This window comes from Engraulis encrasicolus, chromosome 10 (genome assembly GCF_034702125.1).
Source record: "Engraulis encrasicolus isolate BLACKSEA-1 chromosome 10, IST_EnEncr_1.0, whole genome shotgun sequence".
Taxonomy (NCBI): domain Eukaryota; kingdom Metazoa; phylum Chordata; class Actinopteri; order Clupeiformes; family Engraulidae; genus Engraulis; species Engraulis encrasicolus.
Window position 1 is genome coordinate 46,809,143 of NC_085866.1, and position 23,857 is coordinate 46,832,999.

Sequence of the window (23,857 nt, forward strand, 5' to 3'; positions counted from 1 at the left end):
GCAGCGCAAACTTACCCAGTCACTGACAGCTTCAGGTCAGGCACGCAAATGTTGTCCTCTCCACAGTCCAGTAGAATCTGAGCCTGCAAGAGAGAAAGGGACAGGTGAGTCATGTTCCAACGTTGAAGAATGAATGCGTGTGTGTGTGTGTGTGTGTGTGTGTGTGTGTGTGTGTGTGTGTGTGTGTGTGTGTGTGTGTGTGTGTGTGTGTGTGTGTGTGTGTGTGTGTGTGTGTGTGTGTGGATAGAGGGAGGCAAAGAGACAAAGAGTGAGAGAAGGAAAGATTGAGAGAGGAAGGAAGGGAGAGGGGGGATGGGAAGAAGGAAGAAAGGAAGAAAGGAAGGCAGAAGAGTGATGATGACAGCTGAGGCATGGCGCAGGGTGGTCTGACATCGACAACATTAAGAAATGTACATCTGCAGGATTAGGGGATGAAGAGATTTAAGGGGGAAATAGGCTGTCTTCTCCCTCAACCCCCAAATGTAACAGATGCTGCCAGACTTCAGGTACCGAGAGGAACTGCCTCAGTTGAACTTAGAATCTGACTCATGTTTGTGTGTGTGGCCGAAAGCCACCAAACTAGTTCTATGAACACTAAACCCATAGGGATTTCTCCCTGTATTTAGTGTTCACAAAGGAGAGAAGTGAAGTAAAGAGAGAGAGAGAGAGAGAGAGAGAGAGAGAGAGCGAGAGCGAGAGCGAGCGAGAGAGAGAGAGAGAGAGAGAGAGAGAGAGAGAGAGAGAGAGAGAGAGAGAGAGAGAGAGAGAGAGAGAGAGATACATACAAAGACATACAAAAGAGAGAGGGGTGGAACGTCATAGAGACATGGCAGAGAGATGGATGGAGAGAGGAAATACATTGGAAAGTGGAGGAGAGAGGGACCTGACATTCAACACAGATTTTTTTCACTGTGAAAATGTGTTTAAGAGAAAGAAAGAAAGAAAGAAAGAAAGAAAGAAAGAAAGAAAGAAAGAAAGAAAGAAAGAAAGAAAGAAAGAAAGAAAGAAAGATGGAAGCAGCACATAAAAGAGATAGAGGGAGCAGATACGAGAGAGGGAAGAGTGAGTGGCCTAGCAAGTGAAGGAAAGAGAGGGACCTGCTTTTTAATGGTACTGATTTTCCATATACTTAAAGACTGTATAAGGGAGAGCGAGAGCGAGAGCGAGAGAGAGAGAGAGAGAGAGAGCGAGAGAGCGAGAGAGAGAGCACAAAAGAGAGAGAGAGCGAGCGAGAGAGAGTTGAAGGACGTGTCTAGTGTGGAGGAGAGAGAGAGAGGGATCTGCCTGTCACGGTGTCCACAGAGCCACCAGAGGCCCTGCAGCCTCCACATCACAGCAGGCCACCGTGGCCCAGCCCTCACTCACCACACGCCTCGCTACGCCACGCCACGCCATCCAGCACACCACACACCATACATCACATCACTCACCAGGGCGGAGAGAGAGATACAGAGAGAGAGAAGAGAGAAAGACAGACACAGAGACAGAGGAAGAGGCAGAGAGAGAGAGAGAGAGAGAGAGAGAGAGAGAGAGAGAGAGAGAGAGAGAGAGAGAGAGAGAGAGAGAGACAGAGAGAGAGACAGAGACAGAGACAGAGACAGAGACAGAGAGGATACAGGTCGATTTGTACAGAGAGATACAGTAGATTTAGATGCAGTCAACAGTGACAGCATTGGAAGTGCCGTATGAGTGATCTCATCATGTTCAGGCCGGGTGGTGGTGACCACAGAATAATTCCTAATGAAATGACATTGGCCAAAAATAAGACAAAGTTGCTTAATCCACAAATCATATCAAGTACGATATTGAATGTCCTGAGTTATGGGGGCTTGGCAGAGAGAGAGAGAGAGAGAGAGAGAGAGAGAGAGAGAGAGAGAGAGAGAGAGAGAGAGAGAGAGAGAGATTGGACACACTGGAAAAGCCCCACCACACCACACTAAGTAAGAAATCACCCAAATTGTTTCCGCGTGTGATTCCAGCACCACGCAGCAGCAGCAACAGCATGCAGTGCAGTGTAGTGTGGTGCGGTGCAGTGTAGTGCAGTGGGGCCTGTTCTGTTAGCAACTCCTGCTGTGACGCGGTATGACGGTGAGGATAAGAAAATAGCAACGGGGGAGAGATTAGAAAGAGCGGGCCGGGACCAAGGGCCTCCTCTGTAATTAGGAGGTGGCCCAGGGCTCTAATTAGCCTACGGAGGAGCAGCGGAGGGCCCACAAGGAGAGGGATGGAGGAGGAGGGGGGGTTCACGGGGGTTTGCCTGCTGGCATGGCCTGCCTGCATCCTCGGCGTTGAGAAGGGAGCTGTATTTAGGCATCATCCCCACCACCAAACAACAACAACAACAAACGGGCAACGTCTGAGGAGCGCACGGCCAGCCGTACTGTACCCACACCACACGCAACCACACGGACATACGCACACACACACACACGCGTGCACACACAGCAGCTAGCCAGCTGTGCAGTTAGCCTCCAGTGTAGTGGCATGGCATGTTCCTGATTATGTGTCCCTAAGGATAGGGCTTAAGTTGTTGGCAAGTATGTTTCTCTCGACACAGATTTGTATGCTTGAGTTTCATGACATTAGCTCTATTGCTGTTCCTCCTGACTGCCAGACATAGTGCTTTATTAAGCACCCCGTCCAATGTCCATTAAGAGTTCAGGTGCAGGTTGAATGTTTAACCACTAGGCCATGGCCACGGTAGATGCAAAGAGATGAGCTTTAGATCAGAGGGTTGCAGGTTCGAATCCCACCCTTCCACTCCCTCTCTCACTCCATGGCTGAGGTGCCCTTGAGCAAGGCATCTAATGCCACACTGCTCCAGACACTGTAGGCAATACCCTGTACATAATAAATAGCTGTAAGACGCTTTGAATAAACGTCAGCTAAGTGCAATGCAATGTAATGCATCAGCGATGTCAACTGTGTCAAATTCACACTGACGTTACGTGTGCTGGTGATGCAGAAGTGTTTTCGTCCATCAGAAAAGCCATGAACTTTCACCGACTTTCACCGCCTCATCGCTGGTGATGTATGACAATCAGCACTGATATGGGAGAAATACACCAAAAGGCACATCTACCTGGCCCGGCCATCTCTGGAAATGTTTAGCATGAATAGCCTGAGTTCTTACCAAGCTCTAGGGCGCCAGTTAGGAACAAGTTAAAGGACGGCGGAGGTATCCGAGGTCCAAAACCATCGTTTACATTCTTCAATAAGCCCCCCACCTCAGAGCGGATCTGCAGCCGCTTCCAGCTCATCCCAGAGGGAGCGAGGGAGGGAGGGAGGAAGAGGAGGAGGAGAAGGAGGAGGAGGAGGAGGAGGTCTGCTGTTAACAGCTGCCAGGCACCTGAGCGCTGTGGGAATTCCGGGAGCCTTTTTAGGGGGTGTTAGCCAGGCCAGGCCCACGCCATGCCACACGGCACCCTGCCCCCCACCAAAACTGGCCCCTGCCTACGCCTGCGGACGGACACCATCAACAGGTGCCAAACAAAGGGCCCCCTGTCCTGTTCCATACCCGGCTCTCCCTTTTCCCTTCACGCCACGTACGCTTACGCTAAGGTTCCTCTTTAGCAATGACCCATGAAGGCTCCGAGGGTTTTAACGGCTCAGGCGCACAGCGAGCCCAGTAAACCAGAATCGACCCTCGACACCACAGCATGAGCAACCCCCCCACCCCCCACCCCAAACACACACACACACACACACATGCACTGGACTGGACAGATGGTTTCCTGGCAGACTGGGGGACTGGGGGCTGCAGAACTTTTCAAGGGCCTCAAATCCACCTCTTCAGGGGGGCGGTGCAGTTGGGGATAAGAGACAGAGACAAACAGAGAAGAGCACAGACACACACACACACAGAAGTAGACGCACACACGCACACACACATACACACACACACGCACACACAGACACACACGCACACATACACACGCACACATACACACACACACAGACACACACAAGTTGTAGAAAAGGTAGTAGAAAAAGAAAAGGCAGAGGCAGTAGCAGCAGCAACAACTGCAGCAGTCGTCGTCCACAACATCTGTGCAGCGAACGCAAGCCAATGAGAGAGAGAGAGTTCTCAGCGGGGTTCCGTGGGGGATTGTGGGTCGGAACACTACACCCGGGAGTCCCCAGGGTGCATCTGTGCCAGAACACTTACAGTGCCGCGGTTTCTGCCTGCTGCTCAAGCCAAACATACAAACATAGACACGCACAACAAGCACACACACAAATGCACACACACACACAAACACAACAAGCACACACACAAATGCACACACACACACAAACACAACAAGAACAAACAGAAGCACCGCTCGTACAGAGACCAACATGGACGCAAAGCGCTATACTGAAGGGAGGAAGAGGAAATGCAAACAAACACACATGCTCACATACAAACACAAGCGCACACGCACATGCACATGCGGCATAGTGGAGCAGTTTCAAGGGTAGCCAAGACGCAGGGGACCCACACGATCTGTAGGCCCGAGGCTGCTCGAGTTAAAGAGATGGGACAAAATCCCAACAAATCCCAAACAGATGGCCCACTGCCCCACCCAGAATAACTACTGTTAACCCCCATCTCAACCCAACCCACGACACCCCACCTCATACACACTCAGATATGCTTTTCACTTTTTCTGGGTTCATTGGCATCTGTGAATGGCAATGGCATCTGGGAATGAATGGCAAGAGCTGTGTGTGTGTGTGTGTGTGTGTGTGTGTGTGTGTGTGTGTGTGTGTGTGTGTGTGTGTGTGTGTGTGTGTGTGTGTGTGTGTGTGTGTGTGTGTGTGTGTGTGTGTGTGTGTGTGTCTGTGTGTGTGTGTCTGAGTGACAAAGTGAGAGTGAGAGAGAAAGAGCGAGAGAGAAAGAGACAGACAGGCAGACAGACAGAGACAGACAGAATGAAAGAAAGGCAGACAACAAGAGAGACAGAGATAAAATGCAAGCTGCCTATGGAGTGTGTATGGAAAAAAGGTGAAGAGAAAAGTAGACAAAGCATTCAACTGTATGAGTGTGTCTGTGTGCGTGTGTGTGTGTGTACAGGATATATGTGCATGTTTGCGTGTACGTGTGTGTGTGTGTGTGTGTGTGTGTGTGTGTACACACTTGCTCGGCACACGTGCAGTCTCATGAACCTCACTTCACTGCTCAGAGAGCCCCCTATTCCTAGCGGGCCAGTGAAAAACTCTCCACCATACATGCTTAGCATAGTCCAGCAGCTCCAAGCTGCTTTCCAGACCCTCTGGAGCACAGCCCAGATGTGTGTTTTAGGAGGTGGACTGGAGGAGGGAAGGCTGCCTGCCTGGCTTGGCTGCGACAGCCTCTTGAGCGGGGATGTGGGGGTCTCCACTCACAAAAGAAAAGGCAAAAAAAGTCAGTCTGGACTGGAGCTTTGCTCTTTTGAGTAAGCACCTTGCGATTTTTTGCCATATTATTCTGCCACAGTGGGGCTATGGTAAAGTCACAGCACCCAGTGTTTATATACTAATGTCCGCAGCAGCAGGCCTTAATATTAAGGCGAAGTTTTCTTTTTAAACAAAATGGCAACACGTGCACGCACACATGCACACACGCTGCACACACGCTGCACACACGCTGCACACACGCTGCACACACGCTGCACACACGCGCACGCACGCACACACGCACGCACACACACACACATGCATGCACACATGCACGCACGCGCACGTACACATACACACACACACACACACGTTCTGTTAGTCATAAGACACCTGGGGGCCTCTCTTTTGGAACAGTCAACTCCGTGTGAGCAGAGAGATTCTGTGTTTCAGTGTTTGGTAGCAAAGCACAAAGACCTGGGTTGTAAGAAAAGGAAAACATGGCCTATATTCAAATGCTGTTGCTATAGCAGTTAAGCAATGTTTTGCTGATCTGGGATCAGTAAAGAGTGAATGAGTGATGGCCTGTCATGTATCTTTAGTACAATCATCTCTTTTTTTGTCCTGTACAGACAAAGTGCCTGCCAAGCTCTAGAAATAATAATATGAAGGTCGTAGAACTGATGTTACATAGACACACATCTGCATGATGACCCATATTGCATTATTTGACCGGCTCTGTGAACTGGTAGTTCTGACAACTTTGTCAGTAACAGTCAAAGTGACTGCCAAGCTCTAGCAGTAAAAAGATAGCAATAGAACAGGTATTACATAGGTACAGGACATTTTGGTGGTCTGGCTGGCAATTGTCAAATGGATAGTCAATGTGATCGCCAAGCCAAGCTTTAGCAACAAGAGGAAGCTGGCACAGAAAAATCTCCTCTCTCATAGTACAATTTGTGTTGCACATGTACTATGTATGTTCATGGTGGCCTGTATTCACCTTATTATCTATGGTTACAAGAGTGGCACCATTACTATTTGGGTATCAGTTAGTGCTAAGTCCTTCAGGCTATGGCTATAGGCAGCCTAACCTGGACCCCGTTTCTCGAAAACATCGTTGCTAGCCAGTTAGCAACTTACTAAGTTTCCAATGGGAAATTTCATTGCAACCAAGTAAGTAGCTAACTTGGTTAGCAACGGTGTTGTTGAGAAATCCCCCCCAGAACTAGCAGACAGGAAAAGCAGTGGGAGCACGAAAAACGTTGAAACGGGCTGCGCTGATGGGCGTGGTACTGTAATACGATTCATAGCGTACCTTTTGTTCGATGACTTCGGTGGTCTGGTAGTTGAGGATGGGTCGGAGGCCGTGCTGGTCGTGGGCTGCCTGCGGATCCAGGCTGAAGTTCAGGGCCACGTAGATGGCGGACAACTTGTCCCGGAACTCCTTCTCATCCTGCACAGCCGTCAAGATAAACGGAGAAAAAGACAGCAGAGAGAGAGAGAGAGAGAGAGAGAGAGAGAGAGAGAGAGAGAGAGAGAGAGCACTCACAGTAAGTAGCTTGTTTTCAATCTGTTATTGTGTTGCTTTGACAACACAGGTCATTTTTGCCAATAAAGCTTTTTAAATTGAGTAACCGAGACAAAAAGGCAGGCACACCTACAGACAGACTGACAAGGACAGAACGACAAAAGAAAAACAAAGAGTGAGCGATATCATAGACAGGAGCAGAGAGGCACAGGAAATGTCCAGGGTCAGACAGCCAGATGCAGAGATGGAGACAGAGATGAATCTAGATAGGAACAGATACAGGTACTGTAGCAGTGCGAAGGTAAACAGGAAAGAGGGATACAGAGAGCTGAGACAGACTCGGGAAGCCCAAAGCGGCCATTTCTACTTCTGCAGCAGCAGGAGGAAGAAGAGGAGGAGGAGGAGGAGGAAGAAGAGCAGGAGGAGGAGGAGGAGGAGGAGGAGGAGGAGGAGGACTCCTGTTGTTCTTGTTCTGCTGAATTAAAGACCCAAACTCACAGCAGAGCCAAAGTCAATCAGGTCGTTTCCATGGGAACGAGTGCACACACACACACACACAAAAAGACAGAAGTGATGCATCTGCGCATGAACACACGAGCACGAGCACGAAGCCTCTGAGGGCTGCATGTAAGAGAGCTAGGTTACACATCCAAGATTTCTGTCCTCATTTCGTCCGTCATCGGAAACGATCTCTCTGCACCTGCAGGGGTTTGTCTTGGAGCCTTGTACAGCTAAAGACTGGAGTCTGGACGTACGCACATGCAGTTATACAGACATTTAGGAAGACCTGGTGTGAGGTGAAACCTTGAGGTTATGGGGTGGTGTGTGTGTCTGTACGCGTGTCTGAGCGTGAGTGCGTTTGCACGCGTGTGCGTCTGCACGCGTGCACGTCTGCGTGTGCCTGCATGGGAGATGGTGAGAGTGAATAAAACACATTATTGTAAAAGCGTGAGGAGGAGAATTCAGAGCATGTAGTGGAAGAGACAAAACGCCTTTCAAGCGTCATAAAAGCCCAGCTGCTCACAACCAAACCCGTGTGACTTAGATTACCTGGATGAATGACAATCTTCACAGACATGCATACGTGTGTGAGTGAGTATGTGTATGTGTGTGTGTGTGTGTGTGTGTGTGTGTGTGTGTGTGTGTGTGTGTGTGTGTGTGTGTGTGTGTGTGTGTGTGTGTGTGTGTGTGTGTGTTACTGACCCGCAGGTAGATCTTGGTCTCGTGGCAGCGCCGGGCGCCGGTGGGCACTGCCAGCGTGCGTACCAGTGAGGGCTGCTGGTCGTCCACAAACAGGGCCCTGCGCACCGGCCCCTTCTGCTTCTGCTTCTGCCGATCCAGCTGCACCTCCACCCGGAACGCTGCAGAGCACACAAACACAATTACACACATACACACACACACATATAAAATCACAATTACACACAGACAGTACACGATTACACACATGCAGGTGTGCACACACAAATGTCCATATACTCGCGCACAGGTACAGGCACACAAACACACACACAGTCGCAATTCCACAGACTCATACAAGAAAATAACACAGACACACACACACAGGTGCATATATACTAGGGGTGGTACGGTTCACAAAATTCACGGTTCGGTTCATATCGCGGTGTCAAGGTCACGGTTTTCGGTTCTCTACGGTTCTTTTTTTTTAGTTCATGATAAATGGTGCACTGGCTAATAGAATTGGACTTATCACTAAATATCCTACATATGGTTTGTATAGGCTTATAATGTGAAAATGGTCTGATTTTAATTGTGCCATCCTCTGATTTGGTCTTATACTCTAATGTTTTAATCAGAGAGACTGGATAAGACACTCCTAGAATCTCTGTTTTACATATTTTTCTGGGCAGTACATGAATTGCGGTTTGCGATGGATTGCACGGTTCGGTTCGGTATGTGTGTGAATTGTACGGTTTCGGTTTTCGGTGCGGTTTGTGCCATCCCTAATATATACACACACATAACAAACACACATGACCTGCATGAATAACAATTACAGCATAAACATATTACGGCTCAACAGTGTTCAATCACATGTAACCAAAAACAACTTTAACTGTCTCAAAGAGCTTTAAAAAATTCCAGAAACTCAAATAAACGCCCCCATCTTGTTCACCCCCCACCCTGTTCTTCCAGAGAACAGGGCCTGACCATTCAAACAAAGAAATACTCATAACAGGCTGTTAGGCAACATCTGTTGAGTCGCTCTGTACAACAAACCTGTGCCCATAATGAGAACCTCGCACTCGCGCTCTCTCCCTCTCTCTCACTCTCTCGTTGACACGTTTTCAGCTTCTTTCGCAAGCACGCTCCAAAACGAAAACCGTGCCAGGTACAAGTAATAAAGGACAGACACGCATTCTTTTGTGTGTGACTTTATGTGTGTGTGAGCCCATAAGTGTATGCATGGTATTGGTACAGTGTGCGAGTGTGAATGTGTGTGTGTGTGTGCGTGTGCGTGTGTGTGTGTGTGTGTGTGTGTGTGTGTGTGTGTGTGTGTGTGTGTGTGTGTGTGTGTGTGTGTGTGTGTGAGTGTGTGTGTGTGAGTGTGTGTGTGTGTGAGTGAGAGTGTGTGAGTGTGAGTGTGAGTGTGAGTGTGAGAGAGAGAGCATGAGAGAGAGAGACCTTGTGACTATGTGCGTGTTACTAGGCGTTTCTGTGTTGCCCTGTACATATTTACTGGTTGCTGTGTTGTGTTGCGCTGTGCTCCGGCCCCTGTGTTCCCCGTTCTCTCCACTTCACTCAGCTCCTCAGCTCTTGAGGAGGGGCCAGGCACGTGGCCACAGCTGGGCCCATAGGGAGACCCTCATTAGGGCCTAATTACGTTACCATAACAGGACAGTAAGGCACAAAGAGGGGCCCTGAGGAGGAGGAGAGGAGGAGAGGAGGACAAAAGCCAATAAACGAGGAACAAGGAGGGAGGAGCTCACTAGGAGGAGTACTCCTCATTGGGGCTGAAGAGGGGTAGGGTGGTGGAGGCAGGCCATGATTGGAGAGGAATTGGATTGGTGACTTGAGGTGAAGGGAGTCCCATGCTGAATCCCATTTTGAAAACAGAGCTTTAAAAAGGAGACCAAAACTTTGTTTAGGTGTAAATGAGAGGCCAAAACTGATGAGTTTTCAAAACAGCTTCTTACTGTGTTTTCACAGAGGAACCCAACTAGTCTACCCATATGGGCCATATGGGTGTTTCAACACAAAAACAAATATTTTGAAATATCTACATGTTTTCATTCATGTGCAGAAACTCTTTACTCCGCTGTGTCAGTCAGTCCGTCTGTTAGTCAGACACCGGATTACTTTTTGCAGGATTTGTATGTGACGAGTCTATTGCAACATTCTCATACTCGTTTTTTGGTCCTGTCTCGTCTAGTAGGAAGGGGTTCAGGTTGTTGTTGCCAAGTGACTTCTACCAAAGTTCTTCCTGTATAAGTTACGTCACTTTGCCGCCATCTTGTTGACGCCTTCGGGGTGCTATTTCTCGATTAGTGAGACCAGATCTGAGTGTCAATGGGAAAAATGAATGGGGAAACTAAGTATAGGACGGGAGGGAGCCCAGCGGTTGTGAAAACCATATGGTTGAAACTACCGTGAAAAACTGATCAATCTAGACTACTTGGTTGTGTCATACGAGTCAAAATAAAGCTTTTTAAGCCACTTTTCTCACGTTTTTTTTGACAGAGCGCAGGTGCAGTAGTTCTATAACGGCACGAGAGCAACGGCTTTTCACAACTGAGCATGCGCAACATTTCGCATGCGCCGATGCAGCCAGATGATTGGATCAATGGCAACGCAGCTCAGCAGGCACATTGGCTCTTGTTACCAGAAAGCCGGGAGATGTGCGGGTAGACGCCATTTTTGCGTTGCGAATCTTCACCGTTGATTTCTATGGACGCTTAAACCACTGTCATGTCTCTTCCTACCAAACAGTCTCTGGTACTACCAAGTGCCAGGCATGTACAATGCCACAAGTACAATGGAAACCTCCCATTCACATCTAACTGTACAGTATCTGGCCCTGTGAATGCAGTAGCAGCACCAGACCAGCGCTGTAACAGTACAAGCAGCTGAAGGAGGATGATTTACTGAGGAGCCCTGATGAGTTTATGTGGCAGAGAGAGAGAGAGAGAGAGAGAGAGAGAGAGAGAGAGAGAGAGAGAGAGAGAGAGAGAGAGAGAGAGAGAGAGAGAGAGAGAGAGAGAGAGAGAGAGAGAGAGAGAAAGAGAGAGAGAGAGAGACTTGACAGGGAAGGGAAATTGAGAGCAGATGTTGACTGGCTCGTCTGGTCTGGTCTGTTGGCTCACCTAGGTTGTCCGGGAGGTGCTTTCCATTGGCCAGCAGGCAGAAGCTGAGGTTGACACTGTTGGGAAGAGAAGGATAAAGGAGAAGAAGAAAGAGAAGACAAAGACGTTAGGAGGGAGGGAAAACAAGGCTAGGCAGGGCAAGTTCATTTGTTTAGAGTTCTTCAAACACAGAGGTAGTGTAATTTGCACTACATGCACTGAGCACAGCACAAAATTAGAACACTTAAGGACAGAGGGTTGTACACACGCATGCACGCATGCACACACACACACGCGCACACACACACACAAAGACACACACACACACACACACACGCGCGCACTCATACAGTATGTTACGCACACATGCACACACGCTCACACGCACACACACACTTCTGTGTATACATACACCCACCCATATTTCACACACACACAAACATATACACACCCAAACTCAATGGCCCAAGACGGTATTTACGTCTCTGAAATATTTCTCCCATATTACATGGTGTGAAAGCTGAGATGCCATCACCGCATATTATAAGCAAACGCGAATTAATGCCAGGCAAGGTCATCGGCATGTGAGGAGCGCCGCAGCCTGCCAAGAGATTTAACCCCACATGTCCTCTCCTCTTCTCCCTCCGCATCCTCCTTTTCTCTCCTTCCTCTAACCCCTCTTTCTTGCTCTGTCTCTCCGTCAATCTGCTCCTCCCTACTCATTCTCTCCATAGCTCCCTCAGTCTCTCTGTCTCTCTCTCTCTCTCTCTCTCTCTCTCTCTCATATAGTCTATATAATCTGCTCTGTCTCTCTCCTCCTCTCGCTCCCTCTTTCACACACTCTTCCTTCATCTCCCTCTTATGCTCTCTCTCCCACGGGTGTGAGGGAAAGTGCAAAGACTCTGGTGTTTCCCAGCGGGCCACTGGAGGATTCTGGGAGTGAGAGAGGAGAGGAGAGGCGGCTGGCGGCTAGCTATGGTGCCTCTCCAGCTGCCATGACATCAGTATGGTGCTATAGCCAGCAGAGTAATACCCCTCTCTCCTCTCCTCTCCTCTCCTCAGCATATAGCCTCTATCGCTACAGTCATCCATGTTTCCCAGTGGGCCATTGGAGGTTTTTGGGAGCGAGAGGAGTGGAAAGGCGACTCGTTATGGTGCCTCTCCAGCTCCCATGACATCAGAACAGCACTATGGCCAGCAGAGTGATCCCCCTCTCTCCCCTCTCCTCCTCAGTCTACAGCCTCCACCAGCACAGTCATCCATGTCCAATGAGCACCAGCCATAGACTCACACACAGACACACAGACACACAGACACACAGACACACAGACACACAGACACACAGACACAGACAAGGGCTGTAATGATATTGTATTGAATCGAGAAATCGCGATACACAGAGTCACAATACTATATGGCAGTGCAAGAAGACTGTATCATGATACGATGTTTCAAAGTTCTGTCACCCTTCAGTCCAGAAAACGACCACATGATATGATGTGATAGTGCTTCCAAGCTTCAAATCGTATCATTATTATTTTTAAACTTTTTTAAATGATCAGTAGCCTCTTGTAACCTGTTCTACCCATAAACAATAAACCATCATTGTTTTTGTTTATAATTTTAATGTATCATGTTGGCAAATGTGAAAAAGCGAATTAATCCAATAAAAAAGATACATTTTTAAAATTCGTTTGGTGTATCGAACCGTATGTCAAAGATCGTGATACGAGTCCAAATGTGAGTTGAGTGTATTGTTACAGCCCTAATAGATAAAAAGGCACATACACACACAAACATCACCAACAAGCATAAGCCGTGGAGGAGACGCATATGGAAACGCACACACGCATACCCATGACCCCAAAACTGAGGTGAAGGGGATTTTTAAGAACAGAGATGGCAATTAAGATATAATCAGAATCAAAAAGCATAACAGTGTAGGGAGCGGCCAAAAATAAAAGACGTTAAGCCCAAGGAAAAATCAGGAGAACTTACGTCTGCTTCCCTGGTGTGACTGAACATGCACTACTCCCTTTCACATGGACAAAAAGAGTGTGTGTGTGTGTGTGTGTGTGTGTGTGTGTGTGTGTGTGTGTGTGTGTGTGTGCAGTGTTTCCCATACATTGAGGGAACTATGGCGGCCCGCCATAGTTTAAATTCGGCCGCCATAGTTTCCCGAAAATGTAAAAAAAAAAAAAAAAAAAATTTTTAACTTTTTTTTTTTTTTTTTTACGATTGCCGTTTTTGTTAAAACCGATTTGAATTACGATTTCCTTTGCAGTTTCCTCCTGGAGGAAATACATCCTATAGAGAAAAACACAAGTGCCTAGTCAAGTTGTTACCTCCGCCAGGAGGTTATGTGATGGCCCGAATTTGTGTGTGTTCGTCACGCTGCTATTACATGGCCTGCCACAGGGTGCGCAAGGACCACTGAGGAGGAGCCCTAAAGGGTGGTTTGCAGCACCCACTTACTGGCGTACCTTCACGCAGCCACCTTCACGCAGCCACACCGGGGCAGAGCATTGAAGCGAAATGCATTAGCCTACCGCAGTCAAAATCGCTATCAAAAAGCAGCCTTAGCTACAGCCTCGTAGATCGTTTAAGTTCACAATGCTGTCACAAAACATTCATATAAACTGAAGCTCAAAGAAAGGCGACCGCGAATTGCGTTAGTCCACGGTGATTTGCTGCTTCCCAAATCCCCGCGCACTGAAGCCATCAGCATTAAACATTCCATAGACTAGTTCCTAGACTTCATAACGAATGAACGCTGGAGATGCGGCGAACAGTGATTTTCAATACGAAATAGAGAGCAGGCCCGGGTCAAGCCACAGCGCCAAGACCTATCACAGGTAGGAGGAACTTCTCCAACAACTGTAGTGTCGGGGTAGGCAATGATTCCCCCAGTCGAGTCGACATGTCTCTCGCTAAGCAATTGCGTTTGCACCACTATGTTGGTGTCGATATTGCAACGATATTGCAACAGCTAGAAATTTTAGAAGTGGATTTACCTCTCAAAAGTTTGTTTAGCCTTACGAAATAGCCCAAAACAATAACTGACACTCCACAACCATCCATGCACAGCCACTGGATAAGGGGATTCTTGCACATTTCATTCTGATTCAATAGGCTAATTAAGTGAACGGCTCAAAGTAGCCACAGTGTGTTGTCTTGTTATTACAAAAAAATAGGCCTATATATAATAATAATATAATATAATAGGCTTATTACTGCGCGTTGGGGACCGCTGCACTACTGTAGAATATGTAGGTCTACTACGGGTGTTGGCCAATGAAAATTGTGCTTTTTAATTTGTATTTTGTTTTAGATGGTAGCCTAATGAAAGGCATGCTGCCAATCATCAACAATGTGACTATGTAGCAATGAGCTTCAAGGCTTGTGCATTTGCAAATCACAGAAGGCATATGGCTATAGCATGAACAATCACTTTGCCAATAAAACAATCAAAGGTGAACTAAACAGACCACAGCTAGAGGACATGAAAATGATAAAAGAGACAGTAGAACTATAATTTGGTTACGACTTGACGGTTCAATTACCTGAACACAAATGCTATGTAGCCTAATAGGCCTAACCACATCATGACTCCACTTATGTCCAAAACGAACTGAACTTCCTTGGCGGAGGTCTGCGTTCTCTGAATGCATTTCTAGTTGTAGTTAACTTCGGTTTGGGAGCAATAAAAAAACCTTCAGAGAAGGGACAGTTGGGATGAGTTTACTAACTCTCCCCAGGCTTTGTTTTACAGTTGTAATTAGTTAGGTGACAGGCCTTCATTGACAAGGCAGAGGAGACATCGGGCTGCATATAGAAATGAATGTGTAATGAATGTGAATATACATAAATGTGTAATATGTTGTTCAGCCCTTTTAATGGGAGGAATTTTGAAAAACTGGCCCTGTGACCAGCACCCCTCATGTAGAATGTGTACGCCTATGTGTGTGTGGGGAAAAGGCATAGCCTACCCTCTTAGACCCTTTTTGTTTATGCGTTAACAATTTCACAGTAATCTTAAATTCTTATCTCTGCTCCTATTTTGTTTTATTATTTTTTTTCATTACATAGACCCCTGCATGTGTATTATGTAGCCTTATTTCTCAAAATGTAAATGGCTGAAATGTAGGCCTAGGCCTATAGTTTCTCCATGCGCCAATGTCATACTGTACTCATTGTTTTGCCATTTTGCATTTACACTGCGCGAATAACACCCCACCAAAAAAAAGGCCCGCGTGAAAAGACCCCGACGCCCCCCCGACAAAAAAAATTCCGGCTGCCCCCATAGTTTCCAAAATTTCTGTGGGAAACACTGGTGTGTGTGTGTGTGTGTGTGTGTGTGTGTGTGTGTGTGTGTGCACGCAAGGCCCAACGTCGGCTGATGTTTCCCAGCTGTGTTCCAGCGCCAAACAATATCTCATTCAAAGCCATGGCGAGCTCTCCACACCCCTTACATTTCTCTCCCTGCCTCCGTTTCACTCTCTCTAACTTTCCCTCCGTTACCCACTCTCACTCTCCCTTCCTTTCCCCTTCACTCCCTCTCTTCCCAAGTCAGTGTTTCCCTCTCTCTTTTGCACCCTCACTCTTTCTCTTACTTTCTATTGCACGGCCACTCTCACTCCACCTAGCTCTTCCTTTCACTCTGTATCCCTCCATCCCTTCCTCTCTCCCTCTTCCTCACTCATTCTGTCTCCCTCTCTCTCTCTCTCCCTCTCCGTCTCTGTCTCCCTCTCCATCTCTCTCTCTCGGTCTCCCCCTCTCTTTTCTTCCCCAAGACAGTAACTCTCTCTCATGCTACAAAATCAAATCACTCATTCTCCCGTTGCCAGGCAACACAGTATAATCAAGGCAGATGTACTGTATACACAGGGGTTTCCTCTGCCGCTGGGTCGGCGTGCCGACATGAGAGGGGACGGCCTGCTGGCCTCGCGGCCTCACTGCGGCTTCCTTCCTTCCTCCCGCACGCCTCCCTGGAGACGGAGTTCCTTACAACGCGCACACACTTCAAAAAACACGCCATGACGGTGGTAACATGGAGCATTTTACGCCTGTAACAGGCCACAGGGCCTCAGCATGTCAGTTCCACTCAGCGCCCACCCAGCAGAGGCCTGGGAGAGAACTGAAGTAACTTTCCTTTGTCCCTTTTTTCTGCCTCTGCGTACCTCTATTAGTCCCTCTCTCATTCCTTCTCTTTCTCTTCTCATCTTAGGCCTCTCTATCTTTCTCTCTCTCTCTCTCTCTCTCTCTCTCTCTCTCTCTCTCTCTCTCTCTCTCTCTCTCTCTCTCTCTCTCTCTCTCTCTCTCTCTCTCTCTCTCTCTCTCTCTCTCTCTCTCTCTCTCTCTCTCTCTCTCTCTCTCTCTCTCTCTCTCTCTCAGCCTCGCCTTTCAACTAAGTCTTTTTAGGTCTTTGCCTCTCGTCTCTCTTGTGTCAGTCGCTATCCCTCTCTCTGCCTAGGTAGGCCTTCTCTCTCCTTGTCATCTTTCTCTCGGTCTCTGCATCTGCTTCTCCATCTGCCTTTGTAGGACAGAAAGGCACAGCAGTTGGACTGCTGCTCTTGTGAGAGGCCGGACAGGGGTTTACCACACCTCACATCCTTAAGACACTTATAAAAACACACCATGACAGTGGTAACACAGGGCATTTTACGCTCCTAACATGTCAGTTCTACTCTACACCCACCGAGCTGAAGCCTAGGAGAGAAGTACTTCTCTCTTTCTGTTCCTTTTTTCCGCCTCTGTGTGTCTATTACTTTCTCTCTTCATCCCTCCCTCACTCTTTCGTCCTCTTTGCACTCTTCATTTCTCTTCCTCTGCTCCGACCCCACCTTAGAACCGTTTTTCAGTCTCTCTTCCTCTTGTTTAGTATGCACCACCCTCTCCATCTAGCTAGCAACACCTTCTGTCTGTTTTCATCTCGGTCATCAATGTTTCGCATCTCTTTTCCTCTCTTTCTTTGTCTGTCTCCTTGGCTCAGCTACGGACCAGCCATTGCTCATGGGCTGACATCGGCTGAGGCCGTTTCGTCCATTTTTAATTTCCTGACCGGCAATGCCTTGCCCTGCATGTGTCAACACCCTCCACCATCAAAACCCACAAAAAGGGGCGACAACACAACAGCCATAATATTACAGGGATGATTGGGTTTCCCTGATGACAGCAGGGGTATGGCACGGGATCAGGGGTCAAGGGTGGGTGTGGGTGTGTGAGTGGTGAAGGTGTGGATGTGTGTCCCATGGACTGAATGATAAAGTTTAGGCAATTATAACTACGCCGACACATTCGGTAAGTTACACGTGCAATCTGTTGCTGTAAATGTACAGGTGTGAGTGCATGTATTGCCACGTGAGGTTGTGAAGAAAAATGTGGTGGACTACAACAATCATGATGACAAAGGAAGTATGGCAAGGCTGGTATCAAGGATGGTAGTGGGTGTGGGTGGCGAGCGAGTTGTGCAAAGGTGTGGCTGCCACAGCGTTACTCACCAGGACACGGCGATGGTCTCGTTGCCGCGGCTGATGAGGCAGTGCTTCTCCTCTGGGTTGATCATGGCTGGGTGGACCACCAGGGACACGCTGGTGTTGACGATGGGACGACCCCTGGACATGGGAAAAAGAACGAGGGTTCACCAAAGAGAAACAGGAAAAAATGCTAGATGAATTAGGCATGTAGTAGTTTGACAAGGTGGTTTACTGTATGTATACATATAGTATGTAGAACTGTATAAGATAAATGTGGATTACACTAATCTATATAGCACCTGGACAATGTGTCGATATCTGCAGCATTGCAATATGCATGTGTAAAAGAATTGACAGACCACAGTAATGTGAAAAGATAAAATAAAAAGCATACCTGTACACAACTGCTTTATCAGCCCCAAATGCTCCCACGATGAGATCTGTTGGAAAAAGACATGACCAAAGATTACAAGATGGGCCAGAGCTCTTGAGACCTCAGTGCTTTGTACATCGGAAATTCAACCAATCAAAGTTGAGATCCCTCTGCTACAGAATGTGTTGCAATACAACTGAGGGCAAGATGGATCACTCTGAATAAAGAAAGGCAGTCACATCCTTACAACCACTGGAGCCACCGGATATGACATTAAGAGGTTCAGGTGATGTCACAACTACTGTATATCGCTGAGTACCTTGCACTCAAGGAGGTCTACATAAGATCATTGCTTGCATTGCTTGTATTACAGTAGTGTTTCTCAACAGGGCGGTACAGCCCCCCTGGGGGCATTGTGGAGCTCTAGGGGGCATGCTTAGTTGCCATGGAGTGGAGGGGGGCATTAGTCAATTTATTTATTTTTTAAGGGGGGGGCATTGTCAGATTTATGATGGGGTCAAGGGGTGTTGGTAGGCTTCTGATGAGGCCGAGGGACGTTTGTTCAAAAAAGGTTGAGAACCACTGCAATGCAGGAAGAAGGAAGGCAAGGGTCAAAGATGTTTTTTGGGCTCAAACGTCACGTGGCATCTAATGCCCTTAAACTAATTAGCAATTGGTAGTTGATATGTTGCAATGAATATGCTTCTTATATAGTCCACTAAAAAAATAAAGCCAAACAATAGTAGCACTGGCTGTCATTGTGCCGCCCTGACGTGTGCTACTGCTGAAACGTCACAGGCCCGCAAGGGCAATAATTGACTCTCTAAATTAGATCTTGGTACCTGTAATTCATATTATGTTCAAGGCGGAGTACTTTTTTTAAGCTTCACGATTGGATGAAAAACAGTAACGTGATTTGGATATGTTTATCTTGCACCTTGTATGCTCTAAGTTCATCAGTGAGGTCCAAAGATAGACCACAACCTGATTCACCAGATGAACGTGAACTGCATCTTATTTGGTTAGTTTGATTGAATGTGACTGCAAGAGTCAGGTTAAAGGTAGACACACTTGACAAGCCTTTCAACAACACAAGAATCCAGTTGTAAATGCATCAGCTCACTAGCATTGTACTTATACAGTACCTCTGCTTTCATCATCAATGCATGCCTGTTAACTTCAGATCCTCATCGATCATTTGACCTGATCCCTGGTGATGTTTATGGTATTTCATGGTGTAATAATGTTTCTTACTTGATACATTTATGATTTTTTTTTATATAACAATTTTTTTTGTCATGTTTAACCTTCCACTTTATGTTCTGCCCTGTGCCATCGTTTGGACTCTATTTTGGACAACTACAAGCACCCCCTGTACCCAGTCCTCAACAACCAGAGAAGCCTGTTCAGCTACAGACTGCGCGCCATCTCCTGCAAGACAGACAGGCTGCGGAAGTCATTTGTACCCAGGGCCATCCAGCTATTCAACATTGCACAGAAGGACACACAAAGAGAGATTGTCATAGGGGACTGGACTGCATAACAAATCCCACTCCTGCACACTTTATTTACCTGGACTCTTAACCCTTCACCCTTTACCCTTCGACTCCTCTTCACTGGACAGTGCAGTCACTGGACAATGCACAGCTGCTTGTGTGTGAGTGTGTGTGTGTGAGTGTGTGTGTGTGTGTGTGTGTGTGTGTGTGTGTGTGTGTGTGTGTGTGTGTGTGTGTGTGTGTGTGTGTGTGTGTGTGTGTGTGTGTGTGTGTGTGTGTGTATGTGTAGTGAGACAGGGGGGCGACTTGTGTTACCCCCCCCCCCCCCCCCATCTCATCTCGTTTTCCAAGGTATACAATGGACATTGTACTAGTCAGAGAGACTATGGACACTCCTGGACACTTTATGGCCACTTTGTGTTGGCTTCTATGTGCCACTCAGCTAAGGCACATGTGAACACTGTGGACACTTTACACTTTATTTTTGGTGTGTGTGTGTGTGTGTGTGTGTGTGTGTGTGTGTGTGTGTGTGTGTGTGTCTGTGTGTGTGTCTGTGTGTGTGTCTGTGTGTGTGTGTGTCTGTGTGTGTGAGAGAGAGTGAGAGAGTGAGAGAGTGAGAGAGTGAGAGAGTGAGAGTGTGAGAGTGTGAGAGTGTGAGAGTGTGAGAGAGAGAGAGAGAGAGAGAGAGAGAGAGAGAGAGAGAGAGAGAGAGAGAGTGAGAGTGAGAGAGAGAGAGAGAGAGAGAGAGAGAGAGAGAGAGAGAGAGAGAGAGAGAGAGAGAGATGCCTTGGCAAATATATGTAACAGTGAGCTATATATGATGATTATTTTATGTGTAATATGTGTGTTACGTCTTGTGAGCAATGTCTTCATTTATGTATGTGTGTATGCTACTTGACACCTTAATTTCCCCCTGGGATCAATAAAAGATACTCTACTCTACTCTACTCTCTATCTGTTGTCTTCATGTGTTTATCTTTTCTTGCTGCACATTTAATAGCCCCTTTTGGGGACAATTAAGTTAAAAGTTTTTTTATTTTTATTTGAATCTACTTTGTATGTTTGTTTTTTAGTCTTGTCCTTGTATAATGTCGTAATTGTCTGTATGTCCAAGTGTTCCCAAAACACATGACAAATTTCCCCTGGGGCAATAAAGGTATATTCATATTCATTCATTCATTCATTCATTCATTCATTCATTCATTCATTCATTCATTCATTCATTCATTCATTCATTCAAAGTTGAAGCTAACCTGGGTATCCGTTCATGTCCATGTCCTTGTTGCCGCGGAGGGTGAACCCGAAGCTGGAGGGCATGGTGCTGGAGGCCCACTGGCCAGAGAGGATCTGAGAGGGCTTCTCCTGGAGCCCCTCACTATGGCCGTTATAGATATGCACCACTCCCTGCTGGTCCTCTCCTCCGAACGGACAGCCAATGGCAACGTCTAAAAAAGGTAGAGCAGAAGTAAAGTTAGGTCAAACTGGCAGTGCCCTGTACTTTTTTATGCACTTTCTTGCAAACAAATAGAAATGTGGGTAAAATCAGAAGAAATGCATAGCACCACTCCATGTTGGTCACCCCTCTTAAGTGGCAACCAACAACACCATCTAAAAGGCAATGTGAAAAGCCAGTAAAGACAAACCTCCAGTTATCAACTTTTTCTATTCTTTGTTATGCATTTGCTTGCTTGCCTGCTTTCATTCTTTACTCTTAACATTTTAACATATCTGTGGTAATGGGGAGTCATTCTGAATAAAGGCGTTGAAAACTGTTATGAAATGTAACAAATAGCTTGATGAAATCACATGAATGCTATTATTATTTGCTGTCATTTTCAGAATCCAATATCATATCATCTAGCGGGAATTTCTGGGGGAAAAATATAGATTTTTTTCTGAAATCACCATTGAAGCCGTCCTGGTTGAGGTCTCCGAGCGCGGCGATGGAACTACCGAAGCGCGAGTACACCTCGGTGCCGGTCAGGTGCATAGCCTGGGGCTGCAGGTCCAGTGGTCCTTTCTGCAGGTACACGTACACACGGCCCCTCTCCTCCAGACGCCTGTCCTTATCCCACATCATGAACAGCGGAGCCCCCACCAGCAGATCTGTATGCCTGATGGTCCAATCACAACACAAACGCACAAACGCACAAAAGCACACGCGTCACGCATGCACACAGACACAGAAATACTGATACAGAGATACCCTACTTTATCAAGTACAAATGCATACGTGACCAGAAACAGCCACAATTGAGGCTGGTTGAAGCTGGTTAGCTACTCACCCATCATTGTTGATGTCAGTGGTTGCGACAGAATACCCATAATATGATCCCATCTGCATGAAATGGAATAAAAGGACTTCATCAGAGGTTTGTGATTAATCAATGGCAATCGCACACATACAGTTAAAGACTGAAATAAAGGTGACTTCATTATTTGGCTGTCTACAGTAGGTCACAAACTAGACGGTTTTGCAAGCATACAGTACAATATTTCCTGTAGCAATTACAAAAGACATTGTACAGCATGTTGAATAGCAGCATAGTGCCGTTCTGCTGATTGTCTAGTCCAGACAAGACTTTCCGTCTCTTTAGGTCTGTTATGACAAAAGAGCAATACATTGTACTTCTACCCAGACAATTGCATTTTACAAGCCGTTTCACCGACCCAAAATCTCCAGGACTCCTTCAGCAAGCAAAATAAGGAGCTTTTGATTATATTTACTCAGCTGAGGCAATCAGTACACACAATGAAAAAAAGAACGATGGGAAAAAGGGGGAAAAAATGGCAAGAGGCTGTGGTGCTCATTTGTGAAAATTGCCTCTGCACTTTCTCTTCAATTAGTGTGCTTTACTGCAAACCACAGCAGCCGCCAAGCCAGTTTGCAGAAACTTGTGAAGGAAATGGTTTCGCTTATATCATCAGTGTGCAGTGCTGTGGGCACACACTGGCTGGTGGGATGAGGTTTTTGACTGTCCTAACACAAAACAACCAATGAAACCTCTTATTATTCTTGAGGGAAACAAAGGGACATGAAGACTTTAAAAAAAGACAAACCTGTTCACCAGTGAAGTTCTTCACTTTGGTCATGTCTGTCCCATTCAGAATAGCAACCTAAATGTTGGGAAAACAAAAACAGGCTACCGTTGTATTAGGCAGAATGCTATGATGACTTCATAAAGTCTGAAGACAGGAAACGGCATAAATAACCCAATAAGGTCAAATCGTCTCACTTCACATCATGTTCACACACATCGCCTCTTTAAAAAGAATCTTTTAATGATGGTTCCATCAATCAATGTCATGCACGAAATAATTCCCTCTCCCCAAACGCAACTCCTCCTTCCTTCCAGTGCATTTAGACAGTCAGCAGAGAACTCCTTACCAAACCGTGCAACCACTCTCCTTTCGGGATGCCCGCCACAAAATCTATAAGGATAAGAAAACAGCAGAGAGAGGGGGAGAGAAATAGAGAAAAAAATCATCAAAAGGAAAAGACATCAAGACATCAAGGAGTGGAAACATGGAACATTTTGGAATGCCCTGAAACATTGAGAATTCCATGGGCATTAGAATCAGAGCTGTTGGCGTGTGTGTGTGTGTGTGTGTGTGTGTGTGTGTGTGTGTGTGTGTGTGTGTGTGTGTGTGTGTGTGTGTGTGTGTGTGTGTGTGTGTGTGTGTGTGTGTGTGTGTGTGTGTGTGTGTGTGTGTGTGTGGTTGGTTAATGCTTTAACTAAAGTGGGAGGAATTGAGGCCGCTGAGAAAGTGTGTGTGTGTGTGTGTGTGTGTGTGTGTGTGTGTGTCTGTGTGTGTCTGTGTGTGTGTGTGTGTGTGATACTAAAATGGCAATAATCGAGACTCACCATCCACATTGTCATCTGTAAACTCTCCCACGGCCATCGCGTAACCTGACAATAGGAGCAATACAGAAACGCAATCAATACACACACAGCACATCTGTCAAAGACCAATACAACCACTAGCAGAAACATGTGGTCTCACTTAAAGTGCTCCGATCTCATCAATGTCAGGTTAAAAAGAAATAAAACAAATGGCTGTCGTAAAGCAGGCAAAAGAGGGAGGTTATCTATACCCATGTAGTTGTCGTCATTGTAAACCGTCTTGACGTGTATTTCGGACCGCATTTCTCCGTGCACAGACGACAGAAAGTATCCAGGATAATAAGCTCGGATGATCTCCTCCTTGACTGCTGCGACCACCTGACCTGAAGTAAACAAAGCCAGAAGAATGCTGGAATGTGAGGCAACTGGGATGGGAATGCATAAACAGTACCTTGACAGTACAAGACAGTA

General features: G+C 46.8%; 1 protein-coding gene across 1 annotated transcript in view; it reads right to left on the bottom strand.

The window, feature by feature from the left end:
- itga5 (integrin, alpha 5 (fibronectin receptor, alpha polypeptide)) overlaps window positions 1-23,857 on the bottom strand; it is an 87,649-nt gene that overhangs the window by 30,608 nt on the left and 33,184 nt on the right. The window contains exons 7-19 of the mRNA XM_063209050.1: window positions 23,638-23,769; window positions 23,408-23,452; window positions 22,930-22,973; window positions 22,602-22,658; window positions 21,827-21,879; window positions 21,447-21,655; window positions 20,795-20,986; window positions 18,067-18,112; window positions 17,697-17,810; window positions 11,218-11,273; window positions 8,096-8,253; window positions 6,680-6,817; window positions 16-83 (exon numbers count right to left, since the gene is read on the bottom strand). Coding sequence (XP_063065120.1) covers window positions 16-83; window positions 6,680-6,817; window positions 8,096-8,253; window positions 11,218-11,273; window positions 17,697-17,810; window positions 18,067-18,112; window positions 20,795-20,986; window positions 21,447-21,655; window positions 21,827-21,879; window positions 22,602-22,658; window positions 22,930-22,973; window positions 23,408-23,452; window positions 23,638-23,769 — 1,312 coding nt within the window. The remainder of the gene's footprint in view (window positions 1-15; window positions 84-6,679; window positions 6,818-8,095; window positions 8,254-11,217; window positions 11,274-17,696; window positions 17,811-18,066; window positions 18,113-20,794; window positions 20,987-21,446; window positions 21,656-21,826; window positions 21,880-22,601; window positions 22,659-22,929; window positions 22,974-23,407; window positions 23,453-23,637; window positions 23,770-23,857) is intronic.